General features: G+C 39.6%; 1 protein-coding gene across 3 annotated transcripts in view; it reads right to left on the bottom strand.

The window, feature by feature from the left end:
• GRM1 (glutamate metabotropic receptor 1) overlaps window positions 1-18076 on the bottom strand; it is a 348044-nt gene that overhangs the window by 58322 nt on the left and 271646 nt on the right. For all 3 annotated transcript variants that reach the window (XM_045524657.2, XM_074368924.1, XM_074368925.1), the window contains exons 4-5: window positions 7092-7338; window positions 2381-2549 (exon numbers count right to left, since the gene is read on the bottom strand). In XM_045524657.2, coding sequence (XP_045380613.2) covers window positions 2381-2549; window positions 7092-7338 — 416 coding nt within the window. The remainder of the gene's footprint in view (window positions 1-2380; window positions 2550-7091; window positions 7339-18076) is intronic.

Raw genomic sequence — 18076 nt, forward strand, 5'->3', positions numbered from 1 at the left:
TCTGCATCCTGGGCCTGGTAGGTGGCAAATTGATGGTATAAGAATATAAATGCTATTATTTGGTAAATGGGATTCAGATTTCATTTGTTTCCATACCTCCCATGGTGCTTATGGGAAACAAATATCCCCCTCACCTTGACTCCAGGTGCTTTGAGAACAGGCACACTTTCCATCCTGCAGGGTACCAGTATTACAAAAATTGGACCCCAAGGGACCTGCATTTATAGCGAGAACTCTGTAATGGCTCAGGAACGATTTCTGGGATCTCCTTTGATAACACTGCACAGGTGTAACGCACATGTGGTGCCAGAAATACTCTAGTATCTATGCAGACAGCTTTTCCTCTGAACTTGGGGGCGGGAGGAAGGCCTCTCCTCTGGAATGTTCAAATGGGACTGCACGTGGTGTGTGAGCCCTGTTCCCGGCCTGGCAGCAGTCAGAGTAACAGGAGGGGACTGTGAAAGCGAGCGAGAGTGTGGAGCGTCTTTGGAATGGTTTGCATTCTCTTGCCAGGGCTTGCTTTGCTTGTTTGCTTTTCTTATACTCTGAAAAACCAAACTTTCTCATTCTATCAACTTTTTCACAGCAGTTCTCTGCACTAAACACTCAGTGAAAGGAGACCTGAGTCGAACATGTGACGTGCCCTTTGGGTCACAGAAGTGCATAGAGCCCGGGGCTTCTGGCCTGTCCCAGTCATATGACGTCGGTCTCAGATGTCTGGTTTTCCCTACCACCTAGAGAAGCTGACTGGCACAGGGTTTAGTGGTCTGGCATCTTGTGGCAATAGTCAAAGAGAAGTTGTAGGCCCCTGATTTCAGAGGATAGATTCCTACATACCACTAGACAGCCTCATGGGAAAACTTCCATCTGGACAAGAATCAGAACTGGATTCTCGGGGAGAAGCAGCACTGATACCCACCCCATACACACTGATTTGGCCGGAGACGTTCTCACATTTCTGAAATACTTCTACATTGGGTAGAAACTAATGGTGTCGTCAAGCATCCTGACTGCCCCACACTACCCTATCTGTGCAGGATTCCTCACCTAAATCTTCCTGTGATCCGACAACTCAAGGATTAACCATGGGCATGGTAGGAGGCCTCCAACATCCCATTATAGCACTAAAATGGAGTTCATTTTGATTGGTTAGTTGTCAAGACAATTATTAAATATTTTAATATCACATATGCAAAGAAAGCACTAACATTAAAACCTCAGGTGAGTTGCCTTAGAAATTTTTTTCTAACTCAAAGTGACTGAATCCACTGAGAGTCTGAGTCCACCCAGAAAGCTCTTCTCAGTTGCTAAAACATGTTGGAGGTTCCAGATCCTCTACCTTCTTTGATCAGTAGAGAGAAAGCTTTTCCAGCTGCTGCACCAACACTACCAGCCTCTTGCCCTAAGGACCCTTCAGTAGACGTCTCAGGGCATCTTCTGAGGGTGGAGGGCGCTTCTGCAGCTCCTGCGAACGGCGCAGCAGCGCAGCTCCATAGCAAGAGAGCAGGAGCCTCACACAGTACCCATTGCACCTCCAGCTGTGCTTTGTGACATTTACGTGACAGCTAGTCTGTTCCCAGAGATGAATCACAGAAAATTAGAGATGGGAGAGACCTATCAGGTCATTTAATGCACACCCCTACCAGTTCACAATCACTCCCCTATGCTCCATTCCCGGTGCATCAGGCAGTTTGGTTTTAAATAGCACGGGAAACAGAGAGTGCTGTTTCTATGCCTTCTTCTGCAAGAATTCTCTCTACTAGGTTGAGTCAAATGCCCAGTATTTGATGTTTATTTACTCTAGTTTTAAGTATACAGTGATATCATGGTCACTCACTTGCCTCAAACCGGAAAAAAAAAAAAAAACTTCTGAGAATAATTAGAAAGTGAGGACTCTTTCTTGGGTGGAAAACAGTAGTTTCAGGAAAAATCAAAGAACTTGGTGGAGAAAAGAGAAGAGGCAAGCAGCACTTCTGTGTTACCTCATTTCAACTTCTTTTATTTTAGTTTTACACTTACTTGGCATTGTTCAGCTTCTGCTTTCTTTAACAATAGCTAGAACTATGACTAAGCAGTATCACTGGTTTTGGTTTCCATTACTTTTGTTTCAGTTTTTAATTTGATTACTCATCCTCTTGCTTGCTACACTGTGTTTAAGATTGCAGCTCATCATTGCGATTTGAATAAAGACTATTCTATGCCTATTCATCTCCCGATCTTTGTCGTTTCAATTTTTGCTAAACACAAGAACAGGAACAGTAACCCTGGCACACCCTTTCCTGGACAGTATTTTCAAAGAAAAATGTGTTTTTCTCTACTTCTGCCCAGGCAGGAGGTCTCCTATGGACATCATCCAAGAATCCATTTGTGGCTGGCTTACCTTAATCTGACCCTTTAAGCAAGGCTCACTGCACACAGACCGTACCACTCCACTCTTGTTCATCTGGATTTTGTAATCATCAATGTTCAGCACCCCTTCATGCCAGGTTCCAACGTGAACATAGTCATAGCGATTAGCGTCAGTGTACTGCAGGTTCATGATATCATACCTGCAAAAAAATGACATGTGTGTCTTGGAGAATGACATGGACATGACGTAGAAACCAAAGGAATCTGGTAAATAGACAATAATAGACAGAAGAGAGGTAAAAATTAGAATCACCCCATGTCCTAACACCAGCTACTGTCAATGTGTTAGTTTATTTTAATTAGTTTAGTTATGTATCCTCTGATTTTCCAAAATATGTTTTCCATTCTTCAGTCTCTGTTTGCATATCATCCATATTAAAGAATATATTATTCTTGTACTTTTCTCTCTGCTTGTTCTCCAAAAGAAGTAATCCCATATGTGCTGAGTTGACCATTATCTCCTTCAAATTATTATTCACTAAGTTATCCTTTTGTTTCAACCTTTTTTTAATTGAAGTCTAGCAGTTGACAATGTCATGTCAGTTTCTGGTGTACAGCAAATAATATTTCAGTCATACATACACATACATATATACTTTTTCATATTCTTTTTCATTCTAGGTTACCATAAGATATTGAATATAGTTATTTTTTGATCAAGTAACAGTTCTTACTAACATTAATTTTTAATTTGATTGCTTTTATTCCAAATTTCTTTTTCACATTCAATTGCTATTTTCATCCCATTGGATTAAAAGAGGTGAGTTTTACCAAGTCTGGTACCTATTTTAGGTGCTAATAGAGCAAGGAATCTGATAAATGCATCTTTAATTAGCAAGGATGTTGGGAATTGAACATCCTGAGCATTGACATTTAAACTGGTCTCTCCCTTGATTAGGAGAAACATTTCTGAATCCAAATCATCCACGTCAGTTATTTCAGTGGTTTCAAATGCTGTGGGGCTACATGGCGGTAAAATCGACATTTAGAAATATTTACTCTAGCCAGAGTGTGTTTGGGGGGCCAGATTCATCATTTCTCAGTGCTGGCAGTGGAGAGCATTTTCCAACTCAATGGAAAAAAACACAGGATTTGACGTTAGAATGTGTAAGCTGGAATCGCCTTGCTAACATTTTAACAGCAGATTATACTACTTTGGAATGTTGCTAAACTCTTTAAGGCTCACGGGGTTCTTGCAGGGATTTACGAACATAAGGCATGTAAAAAACTGTTTCACAGTCGGGACAAATGCACATGTAAGGCAATATCACTGCATCATTCATATGTGTAGCACTATTGTTGTGCTAAAATACTCTCCTTATTTCTATGCTATAAGTATACGAGAACATATTTGTGTTGTCATAGCCATTTCTCTCTCAGTCATTGAAAATTCTCAGGTATTCTTCAGTCTTCTTTCCATGTTGCTCTTTACTCCAAGTAAACTATAACTCACATGGCAATTGGCCCAAAATGTACGCCCGATTCTCCTTTCCTGGCTCTGCAAAGTGGGATTCTTTCCTGCAGAACATGGGCAGGGTTCTCACCCTTCTGCCCTAGAATATAGGAGGCAAGTTCTCGCTCTTTGCGCTTGACCCAAAGAAACAGATGGCAATTAACTAACACAGCTCTCTTCCCTCTCCCTACAATGCTTCTACCCAATCCATCCTGGGATTTCATCCCTCTAAACCTGATTCAGACTCAGAATTGTCCTCAGCCCAGCACTCCAGGAAGAAATTACCAACCAACCTTAGATGGCATCTGAAATCTATTGGCTATATCTGGCCTAGTTCTTTGTCTGGACAACTAACATCTTTTATTGGCTTTTCTGCTTGTTCTTAATGTGCAAGTGCATTCTGTCACCCACAGGGTTGCTAGTGGCTTCTCCACATCCAGATTCTGGCCATTTCTATAAATAGTAGCCCCCTCAAGGGAAAGAGGACTCTACAAGAGTAAAGGGAGTCTTTCTCCTACTTTTCCGGGTGATCAAAACTTACCTGGAGTGAGAAGAGAGAATGGCACACTTGCAGCACATTATTCACCTCTCTGCTTTCTGATTTTTGGTTAATAGAGGGTTCTTATTCCTCCTGTTGCTGAGACACATCAGGTTGCTCTTGGAGTAGCTCTCTGAGTGATAACCACATGGGTATTCACTGCGGGCTGACAGCTCACACTCATCCCACTGATCAACGATACTAATCTACACCTTCAATATTTTTCCACTTTAAACTCATTATGGTTATACAGCCTGCTGTGAGTGAGTAGTTTCCTTTTTCATTTCCTCTAATCTTTCTGTTTTACTCCATATTACATGGTTAAGTCTCTTTATATACTTTCAACAAAGTCTTAAGTGTAACGCTAGCTTTAGGATATCTTTTTCCTATAAATCGGTTTCCTAAGACTTTTATTTCAACTTCCTCATTTCAATAAGAGAAATCAGTTCACACTTCATTAACATTTAGAAACTGAAAAATTCACAATATTTTGGTATAAAAACACACTTCTAAAAAGCTCCAAGAGCTGGAGGAAAAAATGCTTGAAGGTAACAAGGGAAAAACACTGACTTGCTAAAAAGAGGTCTTCTCCTGCGCTGTGTGTTTTAGTGATCACTGCTCTTTTCTCTTGAACCCAGAGTCTCTTCCTGACATGTTGGCAGTTATTTGGAGTATCCTTATGTGTAAATTGCAACTTTACAGCATCCTCTCAATGCATTAAGTTTATGTAGCATGATTATTAACTAAAATAATTACAAGAGGGACCAAAAGCATGAATGGTGGTATGACAGGACATACAAACAGTAGAAAGTGGTTGGAATAGAAACTGAACACAGATTAAGCTGACCAAGCATGAGGAAATGATCCTTGAAGAGGGACCCAAGGGAAAGCTCATTATTTAAACATGCAATAAAAGATGGAGGAGAAACCAGCTAAACTTGTGTGCCTGTATTTTGGATAATTTACAAATAGAGAGAAGGGGAGGACACTCACACCTACAGAGTGTGGGAAATGCATCTGGCCCTGTCCTGGGCACATTGTGTGTGTTATTGCACAGAATCATGAAGGAAGGAAGGTTCCATTCCAAATCTAATCCTTTACACAGCCTGGTTTCCAGCAGAACCCAGGATAACAACCATGAGTTTAAAAGTGGGTTGTAGGGGGTGGTCAGTGTTCTGAATCTTAGGCCTACTTCTTCCTTCTGGTACCATTTCCTAAGGTGCTTAGCACCTGGAGCTTCCCACATGCCCAGATCTGGCATCATTCCCTCCTTCCCTCTCTCATTTTCATCTAAATCTGCTCCTACCTAACTGGTAGTTTGGAAGGAATCTGATAAAATCGTCGCTTTAACTTCTGACAATCACTTTTATCATTTATCCTTCCTTGAGCTGCTGGATTTTAACAGGGAGAAGCCACTCGGGCCCCACAAGGCACTCTCTAAACATAGAACTTTAAGTTTATATGAAAGAGATATGTGGGTAAGTTTTTAGAGTCAAATAGTCTATTACAGTACTTTTGAAATGCCATTAAGAAGGTTGCCAGCAACTTTGCCTAATTTTAGGATTAGCTAAAAGGCAGCGTGTTGTGGCAAAAAGATTACAAGCCTCCGATTGAGACCATACTGCCTCTACCAGCTACTCTCTGGGTGACTTTAAATGAGTTTCTTAGTTTCTCTGACATTCAGTTTTATCATCTTTAAAAGAGGAAATAATATGCCTATAGAAATGAGGATTAAATGATTGGATGTTCCATTTGATCACAACATATGCTTTTCTAAACTCTCATTCTGCAAAATCATGTACTGAAAGATAACAGGGCCTATGAAAAAAAAAAAAAAAAACAACCAAGACTGTGGGCAAACTGCAGCAGCCAAACTGAGTGCCTTTTTTTCTTTCCTGTTGCAGGTCGGAATTGTTACCCCACTATTCTGATTATCCCTTGCCTTGGAAAATCCCCATGCGTGAACACAACTACTCTTCACATTGATCCCATTCTCCATGTACCAAGTACACAAGCTCTGACTGGAGTTACGAAAACAAGTGCTGCAGAAAACACTGTATATAAAGTAACTTGGGGAAAATGCATACAGTTAGTTAGATTTAATTCTTCTTTGCTTCTTGATTAATTCTTTGGAAGCCATAGAGACTCAAAAGCGATGCCGGATGGAAAATTCTTTCCTTTCTTGTTCCACGAGACGTGTTAGCAGGAACATGAGTTAGCCTGAGGAAGGGGGTGCCTAGTGGGACTTGGCTTCTTCACGTATTAAGCTCTGTAAGCAGGTGTGTTATTAAAATATTCCACGACCAGTATGGCATTGAGACCAATCCATCAGGAAGATGCTGGCCTGGTGTCAGCAGTGCCGGGGGGGCTCTGCTGATCTGACATAATCTCTTAAGTTTCTTGGCCTTGCAGGGGGGTCACAGGCATGCTGAGGGGAGAGCAGGGAGGATTGCTGGGTAGGGGGTGGTGGCACTGGCAGGATGCAGGAGAGAGCGTATTCACCAGTAAGTTTTTCAATGCTTTATAATGTAATTTCCATCTGACATTAGCCCTGTCCTTTCAGCTGTCCAGTTGTATCTATCCTTGTGGTGCCTAGAAACCATGGAACCAAAGGGAACCAGAGCATCCACCTGTCTGGCTCAGGGAAGATAACAAGGTTATTTGGATCCATTACGGAAAAGACTGCTTTACCTTCCAGGAGCATCCCCTTTCTCATCAAACCACACCTCCTCTCCAGACACGCCGACGAACGTGGACTTGATAAGGAAGTCCAGGAGTTTGCTGCCATCGATGGGCTTCATGGCATCGCAGAGGCCCACGTGGCCGGGGCAGAGGGCGTGGTGCATGTTCTGCAGCCCGTGTGCCATGGCGTAGATGGCGTTGATGACAAACCCCATCTTACTGTCCTGGACATAGTTTTCTTCTAAGCTTTCATTGCCTGTAACATAAAAGCAGATCATGATGAGGTTGCAGTAATGAAGTCTTTACCTGCATGTTTAACTCTCAAATGATTTTCAGGGCTCTCAGAGGAAGGGGAAGCCAAACCTACCTGTTCAAGCTTTGTATTTGTGACTAGCTCTAGTGTATTCTACTGCAAATAGTTTATTCCATTTTATTTTCTGAATTCAATAACGGCTTTATAACATGCAAAGCAAATGCCATAGAGGTGCAAATAAAGAACTTTCACATATTGCAATGAAATCCTTAAGGAGCAATGAAAATAACTCTTATTCCCTCTAGGTTCCCAGAGACTTATATTAAAAAAGTCTCCCTATGTCACAGTACTGAAAAAAACCCCATTTTTTATATCCTCTGTAACAATCCACAATCCATAGTAAATCAGTTTGTGCATTATCTAAACCTCAATATTTTCTTTTGATGACTCCACTAATTTTATCATCTCTAGGGCCACAAAAACCTAGAGTAAGAAGACGAACTAGGTAGTATGAAATTTCTCCTTACATATGGTTGGCAGTACAGAAATATCTGAATCAGATTTACTATTAGAAATTCAAATAAAATGTTTCTTAATGTAAGAGTCATACTGCACATTTAATTTTAACCTATAGCTTTTACCTGTGAACTTCAAAAACTCTGCCATCATTTCTACCTATGCCACAGGTGACAGCCTAAATGGGTCACTGGACCCCAAGGCTCCTGGTCTGGAGAATAGCAGAGAGTATTTTAGGAAGTTAGAGAGCTTGAAGTGTTTAGAAGAAATGGTAAAGAGTTTTGACTTTGATGTTGAGCTTGAGATGAAATAAGACAGTTCTAAAGAGTTCTATTTAAGGTTAATCTATTTAGGTACAGTTGAAAATGTTAAAAAAAAAAAAAAAGATACATGTACATCTACCCTAAGAGTGAATACAAAATGCCCAGGCCAGATTGAAGGGAGGAAAAACTCATCTTCCAGTGCTGCTTAAAAGGAGACTGTTAAAAGGGTGTTTTGCTAAAGTAATATTTTCCTAACTGAAAGAACACTTTCTGAGAGGAAATAGAAGAGAGGCAGAAAAGACATTTTAAAATCAAACTGCACAGAGTAAGTACAGAAAAGTTATATAAAGCAGAAAGCAAATATCCTCCTTGCAAAAATTCAGAAGTCATCAAAATAAGGTAATTTATGTTTGTCATGTGGAACCCCTAGGTCTTAATGTTAGTTTGCTTTCCCTCTTTTTCACATTAGGATATAAAATAGATAAATTTATGCCATCTGTCTGATAAGTTTTAAATGAGCCTTTAAAAACTGCCTGAAATCTCCAAGTGCTGGAGTTAAATGTAAAAGCTGTGAGAACTAGAGAAATTACCAGGAGTTAAAGAAAAGGAAAAAAAATAGACAAAAACTGAATAGCAGAATAACCTTTAATGCAGCAGCTACTTAAAGGGTTCTAGTCAATACGAAAGCCATCCACTTGAACTTGCAGCTATTAATGTCAACCCCAGGAGCAAACTGTAAGAAAACATGAGAATAAACACATAATGTTCCTTACCAAGTGCAAAGTTCCCTTTTAGGGACAAATCTCATGACTGCTGAGTTTGTTGTTTTTGTCTTTGTTTTGGTAACTGCTATTGAAGATGTATTATATATTTTAAAAAAAATGTTAGTGTCTCCAATACAAATTTCTTAAGCCAGGTTGTCTAGTGGATGCCTTACTCATTGGCGTTGGGACTATAACTGGTCTTAGATTTTTCTGAGATCAAAGATTTCCATTTAATCCTTAGTTAGGGCTGTTACATAACTTACTGTCCAAATTAGGTTACTTCTGTGAGTAAAGTGAGTAATAATTATTCCATAAACACAAGTGTAAACAAAGAAAATTGGTCAAACAGTGACACATTTCTTGAGCCATGCTGATCTCTAACTGTATCTATTTACTGTAGTTATTATGGGATATATACATATAAAACAACACATGTAAATATATATACATTTATGTATACATATATAATAAATAACTAGTGGACTATTCTTATTTTAAACTAATTTTACATTTATCTAATTTTAATGGGAAATACACACGTTAATAATAATAATAATAATGGCTATGAACTTTTGTGTTTATTACATTCAAAACTCAAATAATGAGCTCATGAAAATCCTGCCGAATAGATATTGATCTCACCATTTATAAGTAAGGAAACAGCAATGGTATCAAAATGGTCCCTAGATAAGTTGTTCTTTCGGTAATTCAGGGGAAATGTGGGTGCAGATACAGAAATCTACAGAGGAGCCAGGTGACTGAGGACAAGGCGCCCTGCTGTGCACCAGTATCATTGTCAGGCTTTTTTGGGCATCCTCCTGGAATTATTCCATGTGTGCACAGCTCTTTCTCTGACTAGAATTACTGGCTCCCAATCTATTAACCCAAAATTATGACAAAGAAGCCCGTCCTGTCAGTATTTACCATAGAGGGAAAGAACCAGGAGGCAAGGCACGTGTTTTCAGGGCATACGTATAAGTCAAATCCCTTTCCAAAAGAAACACAAACAGCTTCTGTGTTTGTGTCAATCTGAACTGGTACATGTCCTTCCCTACCCTGTCATTCCGCTGGGTCTGCACCGGAAGCGGGTGCTACCTGCCATCAGTAAGAACTCTCTCTTCAGCTACTACCCCAGCTCAGGATGAACTAGCACACGGTTAGAAAGTCCCCCGGATTTTACAGGACCATCTTCTTTGCCATAACAACTCCCCCAGGTGAGGTTGCAAAGATCTAACATCAAACAAACAGAATACATTACAGGTTTTCCTGTTCCCCAAAGATCCTATATTTTCGTGACCAGTGAATACAGAATCCAAACTAATGATATTGTCACTTGGTAGGCAGGTGAAAACACTGATTCCCTAGGGCTTAGTGCCTTTTTATAACACTAGTCACGGAGTTATTAGTGAGAAGGGGATTTATGATTCATTCTTTTTGTGGTGCATTAACTGTTATGGGCCATTAGGGTATCATTAACCCATTACCTTTTCTAATATACTAAATGGAATCAAATAATTGCGCTGACTGTGTTTATTTACCTTCAAAAGAATACCTGCCTAACTGCTTCGCAGTGGATTGTGAAAATAGCTACCTTGATTCTAAATAGTAATCTTGTTCTTACTGCAAAAGCACAACAAGGGCTATAAATTGCTGCCTGAGTGCAGCAGCCCACAGAGGCTCCACGGGGTAGAAACATAGCATGTACCTACTGAAAACAGGAACTCCATGGTTGTTGGGAGAAGGGTTGGCAAGTCTACCTGCCGCCACTTAGAACGGCTACTCGGCAGAATGGTCTAGCAGAAAGACCTCGGGACTAGGCACCTGAACTCCTGGGACCTGGAGGCAGTTCCGCTATAACAATCAACAGCGCATTTCCAGGGAGCTGTGGAGCTTGGACCAGGTCTAGACCTCCCTGAGCCTCCGTTTCCTAATCTAAAAAATACCAGAAGTGGATCAGATTATCCTTCTGAAGATCTCTTCCCTCTCTAAAGTGTCCATGCTTTGCTTCTCCAATTCCACATTTATTGGTACTTAGCAAAGTCATTCACATGTATTGTTTTTTTCTCCCCAATCCTTGCAAAACTGTGTGAGATCAGTTCTATTATTACCACTTTACAAGCACGAAGATTAAAGCACAGAGAAGTGAAGTCACGACTGGGGAGACATGCCCTCCTTTCCTTTCAGTTGCTTCTTTGTGAAGAGACTCCTATTAAATAACACCCCAGGCCTTTTGTCTTACCTAATGGAAAGAGAAGAGTAATGCATTTTACTGGGGGGATTGAGAAAAAGAAACCTGGATTGTTTGGCTCAGCCTCTTTCCCTCTCATCTGGAGTCTTGCACTTGTCAGTTCTCAGAGTTCTGGTTGGTTCTCCAGCTTTTGGTAAATGTGGGCTGTAGCTGTCTAGCTGTGCTTTTGGGCAAGTATTGTGTGTCTAGTATGTAAAAGTCTATTGTGGCCACACATCTGATCCACGTCCTTAATCCAGTTTTTTGTTGTTGTTAACTTTTAAAAGTTTTTTTTTACTGTTTTAACTCACATATGGTGCAGAAATCTTTACAGTTCAATTAATGTTTACATATGTACATACCCATGTAACTGCTCTCCAGATCACGATATGGAGCATTTCCAGAGGCTTCCCTTTATTTAGAGCTTCCTTAATTTACCCCAGCAATGTTCTGTAATTTTTTAGTGTGCAGATTGTAGGTGTTTGATTTTTATGCTACTACTACAATTGACGTCCTTGAAAATATTTTTAAAATATTCATTTCCAGTACAGAGAAATACTATTGATATTTTTATTTTGGCCCTGTATCCTGCAAGCTTGCTAAATTTACTTATTGATTCTAATTTTTTATAAATTCTTTTGAATGTTCTACATATGCAATCATATTATTAATAAAACATATTTTATCTCCATCTGTTTCACTTCTGAGTCTACTCCTTAGCTGGATTCAAACTTGGGAAAGAAGTACATTGGCTGTCCCACTGACGTCCCAGAGATTCTGAATTCAAAGCCACACAGCTACCAAGGACAGAGGCAGTGGCCTCCAGGGCTGGACCTGGTCCCTGCCAAGTGGCCTATGCATGCAACAGCAGCCCTGCCCACCTGCTGGAACAGTCCTATAACAGACGGTGAGACACTGGCTAGCAAAAACAATCAGTCTGATGTTTATTTTTCTGAGTTTTTAGTAATATCACCTCAGTTTGAAAGTCCAAAGTGGAAAAATATAGAAAATAAGCTGAAAGAATGTTGAACCCCAGGAGAGTACTTTTGTTGATGCCTGTTCTATTTCATTAGTGCTAACCTACCACTATGCATGTGGGTCTAGTGATGCTGTCTTTTCAAGTCTACACCCTCAGTATTAAATTCAAAATAACAAGAAACAAAACAAGTATTCTTCTATCTCACCATAAAACAAGGAAATGTTTTGGGAAACATCAGAAAACATAACTGTCCCTGGAGAAAACATTCTTCTGATTTCTTAGCTTTAGCTCTCCACTGCCTTTTTTATCTGACAGCATTTTATACTCAATACATAATTTGATACAATCTAATTCAGAGTGAAATAGAAAGAATTGTAATTATTTTATATCGTTAACATATCAAGCAAAGAAAATGAAACTCATGTTCCTTTAAATGACCCGAGTATTAGATTAATTGAGGGAAGATTAATCAGGTCATTTTTAAAATAATGACCTCATAGGACTAAAGTGCCCTCAATTTTTCTTGAAGTCCTGGACTGTTAAATTTTCTTTATCTTTTCCCAGGGAGAATTTGTGATAAGATTCACAACAGTCTAGCCTTGTTCATGCTCTAGACTAGAATCTTTGAATTTTTTGTGTCCTCTGACTCCATATTTTCCTCTTTCCCTAAAAAGTACTCTCTGCTCACATCACAGAAAAACATGACCCTTCCATTATTTTCTATTCAGTTTATTAAAATGTAAATTAACTTCTATGTAGGATGGAAAAGAAGAAAGGAAGGATCATCTACTTGAGCCTGTTTTATCATCACTGTTATTATTAGCTGAATTTCTATTGCTTAAAACCACCTGGTTTTAACATATGTGAACAATACAGACATTTTTCTAACTACGTCATTATAATCTATTGTTAATAGAGAAATCCCCCATTGTATGACACAGGAACAGCAAGCTCCCTGCAAATTGACGATAATGTATGGGAAACCTTCAATTCCCTGAAAATACAATTGCATTGCAGCTAATTCATATTTCAGAAAATTATAGTGTTATGTGAAAAACAAATGAGGACAATCCCTGGGGTGTCTAAGTGATGCTGAGGACCAGTCAGCAGCATTCGGTGGAACTGCGGGGTCCTTTGTGTCTGTACGGACAGAAAATAAGGGCAGCTTGTCATGTGCCTTTGTCTTTATTGATCTGGCACAAAACAGTGTCATGGAGTTATAAACCACTCCCTCTGGAGCAACTAATCTTTGCAGGTCTGCAGTGAGCATTTGGCAGGTAATCATAGAGATGGCGTATGTTACAGAGAGCTGGCTGCTTCAGCCAGTGTGGGAAGTTAGGGTGCCGTTAAAATTCATCAGGAACCAACTTCTTTTTCAGCGACCTGCTGGGTTAGAATCCTTGCCAAGCTTATTCATCTTGGCTTCTTCCAAACTCTAAGGAGTCACACCCATGCTCATAGCACCATTTCTACTTATTGTTGTGGGTGATAGAAAACATGCTTCCTTTTACACATAAAGGGAGTTCCATGGTTTAATGCTATTATGGTCCAATTTTGAGTTCTTGTCAATGGTTTGTCCTTTTTTGGTATCTCTAGCTTCACATTGCAGTCTTTACCTTGAGCTGGTGGGTCAGAGTGGATTTTCCAGAAATAAAGGAACTATTTGTGAAAACTCTACTTATCTCTGACCTATTAGAATCTAACATAACATCTCCTGGTAATCAGTATAGGGTCTCGCTGATTACAAAAGCAAACCTTAAATGATGCATGGAGTTAGCATTGTAAATCCCCTTCTATGATTGACTTTCTGGTTAATACTATACAGTATTTATAACTTGGCAAAATGCTGTGTATAAAAAGTACTTTGGAACATTTTAAAGGATAGCATATTCTTCAGCCTTTTTCCTGGAATTCATATGCCAAGTGGTAAAGCAGGAGCTTGGAACTGAAGCGTCCATGTTCTGCACAGATTCTGGGGGTTAAATATAGGCCACAAGGTTTATTACCCTGCCAGCATCACCTAAGAACGAGATATACTGTGGATTTTCATGTATGGTTCATTTCCCTGGGGCACTGTTAGTTGACATTTTACATTGATATTTTATGTAGACTTAACAGCCCATGTGGACTAAAACACTATTTGTCCCAGCGTTGCAATTGTTGGGATTTCTTGAATGACACATTGCCTTTTATGTGGCGTCTTTCAACAGCATCTTCTGAAAGAATCAAATTGGAATTCCTAAAGGCCTAATAAGAATAAGAGCTTGTGAGACTTTAGTCAATAACTGTCACAGAAATTAAAAGATTAGCTCCTAAGATTAACGTTGTCAAGTACATACAGACTCTTAGCAGGGTCTGCGCTGAAACAAACACAGGGTTCAGACTTTATGTAAACTCAGACTTTATGTAAATATGTCTACCACTCTGCTCAGGTTGTGAAGGGCAAATTTACAGAAACAAGAAGGCCAAATATAGATTCCATAAGAAGGGCTGTCTTGAGAGGTCACAGGGCTGATACAACTCTTAGCATTATATTCAGGAGTGGAATAGAAGCACTATATTCCAGTTGGCCGTTATTTATTATGGGGTATGGATTAAAAATTCTAAAATAGCTGTACACATATATATCAAAGTTGAAAAAACAAGTGACTAAGTGGATGACAAATGACGGAAGCTGAGGTTATCACAGTTGGAGTGGGGAAGGTTACTGATAAGCAAAGGGAAAAAGTTCAAAGAAACCAGGTACTGGAATTGAGGTAAAGACATCAATATAAATTTAAATTTAGCTTAATACATGTACTGCTGAATTAATAGAGAAATAACCACACATGTATGTTTATATGTGGACTGGTATATATTTTGTCCACTGAAGCAACAACACTCCGACAGTAACAAGCATACCCAGTGCCCAGATCTTGGATTCTAACAGCATTCCTAATAAAAGAGATTAGGATGCTTTTGGAGAAATAACTAATTGTAGGGCTGGGGCAGGATGTATAAAAGATACGCTGGAAAAATCTTGTAGTACCAGAAAATAAGGAGGTGCCTAAAAAATGAAATAGAGATATGTCAAAAGAACACAAGAGTCACTGAAAGATCCCCCAATAGCCAAATTTGAGACAATTTGAGCAAGAAAATAAATAATATAGCATTGCATTATAAACCAAAGTATAAAATATAAATAGTATCAAGTCCAAACTGATATAAATAAAAAATAAATGGGGGAGAGACAAATCTACTGCACAGAAGAAATCCAAACAATTTATATAGATACTATGCCCTCAAGAAGGTAGAGCACAATTTCCCACCCCTTAAGTGTGGGATACATTTAGTGAATTGCTTTCAAAGAGTAGAGTACCAAAAAAAGGATATAGAAACAGAAACCCAGTAAATGCTGCATTAGCCAGGTAATCAATGTTAACATCATGAGTGATAAATTGATAGGATGTACTCTTGTGTTGAGGAAGACACTTCACCCCTGTGGTCTTCCTCCCAAAGCCCATAATCTCAGTCTGACCATGAGAAATACAAGCTCAAACTTAGAAGCATTTGACAAAAGTACCTGACCATTACTCCTAAAAACTGTCAAGGTCATCAAAAACAAGGGAAGTTTGAGAAGTGCCACAGCTGAGAAGAGCCAAAGAGACAAGAAAAATAAATATGACGTGATATTCTGGATGGGATCCTGGAACAGAAAAAGGAAAACTGATGAAATATGAAAAAATACAGTTTAGTTAATGTATAAATGTTGGCTCATTGTGGCAAACATAGCAGAGTGCTATGAGATGGGAAAGTGAGTGCAGGGTATATGAGGACTCCCTGATATATCTTTGCAACTTTTATTTAAAGCTATTCTAAAATACAAATTTTATTTAAAAAATATATACAAGCATTAGCATCCAACCTGGACTAGTGTCAGTTAATAAGAGGAAACATGATTGAATGCTTGCCATGTGACAGGAATGTAATCAGGTGCTTTACATATGTTATCTCGTCACCTCACAGTGAATTATAAAATAAGTGATATTACTATCTGCAGCTTACTAGTGGGAAATCCAAGGACTTGTCCAAGGTCACACTGCCTGACACCTAGCTGCCTCTAGAGCTCTTACTCTTAGGTACTACGTTGCTCTCTCTCTTGCTTTGCTGTAACCCGAGTGACACTACATTCAGGAGGCTCATAGACAGAAGTGGTATTTGATGCTGTATTAATAAATGTTTGTGTGTGCGGAATGAGATTTGACTTTGATTGTAGATTATATGTAACGTATGAAGAGAACGCCCACACATTTGTCACACTGTGAGGTTGTCCTGATTTATTTCATGTGGATGATGTCGATACAGAGGCAGGATTTTGCCTTATAGATGCTCTGCTCATTACTACATAGAGAAGGCCAAATCCAACTGACAAAAATCGTTCAGAAGGAAACCCATCACTAAGAATCAGTATTCTAGATTGTATGACCATCAGACTGACAAAAACCACAAGAAACTATTAACTGATTCCCCAAGGTATTGTCTGCACTTCCAGACTGCTGCAGGTCAACTCTTCTGGACACAATTGTTGTCCAAGCATTTAAAAAGTTGAAAGTACACCTGCTTCTAGGGGGAAATACCTACAGAATAGTAACTTAAGAATCCAACTAAACAAGTGGCCTTTGAGGAAGGCACACAGTCTTTATTGGTAATATCACTTTGGAAGGCACAAAAGAAGAACAAACTTTGAGGAGGCTCCAAAGTATCACAAGGAACTCTCCCGAGCAGCACCCATGCTCGGCGCCTGTCGATAACCTAGATTGCTACTTAGACTTCTGGGGTTAAGTCATTGCAAACTGACCTTGCTCAAGCTTATCAAACACACTCATCAAAAATGCACTTGTGGAACATATGGAATTTAGCATCTCTGAGGCTGCATTTCTGTGGACTGTGGGACTTTTTAGTGCTTCCTAGGATGCCAGGTGTTACACGCTTTTTGGATGATGCCTCAATCATGGGATTCACTCGGACTGAAATAACTGAGCAATGTATCAAGATTTTTCCCTGATGGTTTCTAGTTATTCTTAGATGAGGATCTGAGACAAACACAAATGTGGTCAAGATGATTCTTTGTCTACACTTATTCCCTGTTCATTTTTGTACTCAGATTGAACTTTTTCTAGTGTAACAAAGAAAATTACCTTCAGTTAGGACTTGGAATTTAGATAAAATCGGTGTGCCTCCCCATATTTCAGTGTACCTATCTGATTCTCAAAAGCACATAAATGAGTAGCCAACTCTAGAGAGAAGGTGAAGTTACAGAGATCTCGGCACCGGCTCACCACTAAGGTTCAAGACTGAGAGAGCAGAAATGATGGACAGGTTTTATCACGACCAAGTCAAGACTGAAAGAAGGGACAATGGATACCTGTAAATCATCATGAAGGTAGAAGCAATCTAAGCTGAAGTACTAGATTTATACCAAAGCCTATGTTATTTGAGGGCAATTCTGGTTCTGGATGTGAAATTCAGTGATGAGCAGAACTCTTTCTTACCCATGTATGAGTGTGTGAGTGTGTGTGTGCGTGTGTGCTTGCACATGCTTTGGGTTAAACAGCTGTGCATGTGCATTCAAAGCACTGTACAATTTTGAAGCCTGATACTCTGTGTTGTTCTTCAAATGAACTCAACAGAGAAGGAGGAAGCCTCCTCATTAACACAGGGCATGCTGAGTTGTCACAACACTCTGAGTAAGGTTAGAAATACAGCACTGGTACCCCTCCACTGAAAGGCAGCAGCAGAGGTGAATTCTACCCTTAACTAGAGATAAGAAGGCCAACACAGAGATTAGCTTGCTGGGAAATGAGCACTAGAACCAGGACATGTATATTTACCCAGTAGGTGCTCAGAAATATTTGGGAAGAGAAAACCAGGGAAGGGATTGATCAGGATGACCCTGCCACATTGATCAAATATGACAGCTTCTTTTAGTGATGAGATCAAAAGGAAAATCATT

The sequence above is a fragment of the Camelus bactrianus genome, chromosome 8 (genome assembly GCF_048773025.1).
Source record: "Camelus bactrianus isolate YW-2024 breed Bactrian camel chromosome 8, ASM4877302v1, whole genome shotgun sequence".
In the NCBI taxonomy this organism is placed as follows: domain Eukaryota; kingdom Metazoa; phylum Chordata; class Mammalia; order Artiodactyla; family Camelidae; genus Camelus; species Camelus bactrianus.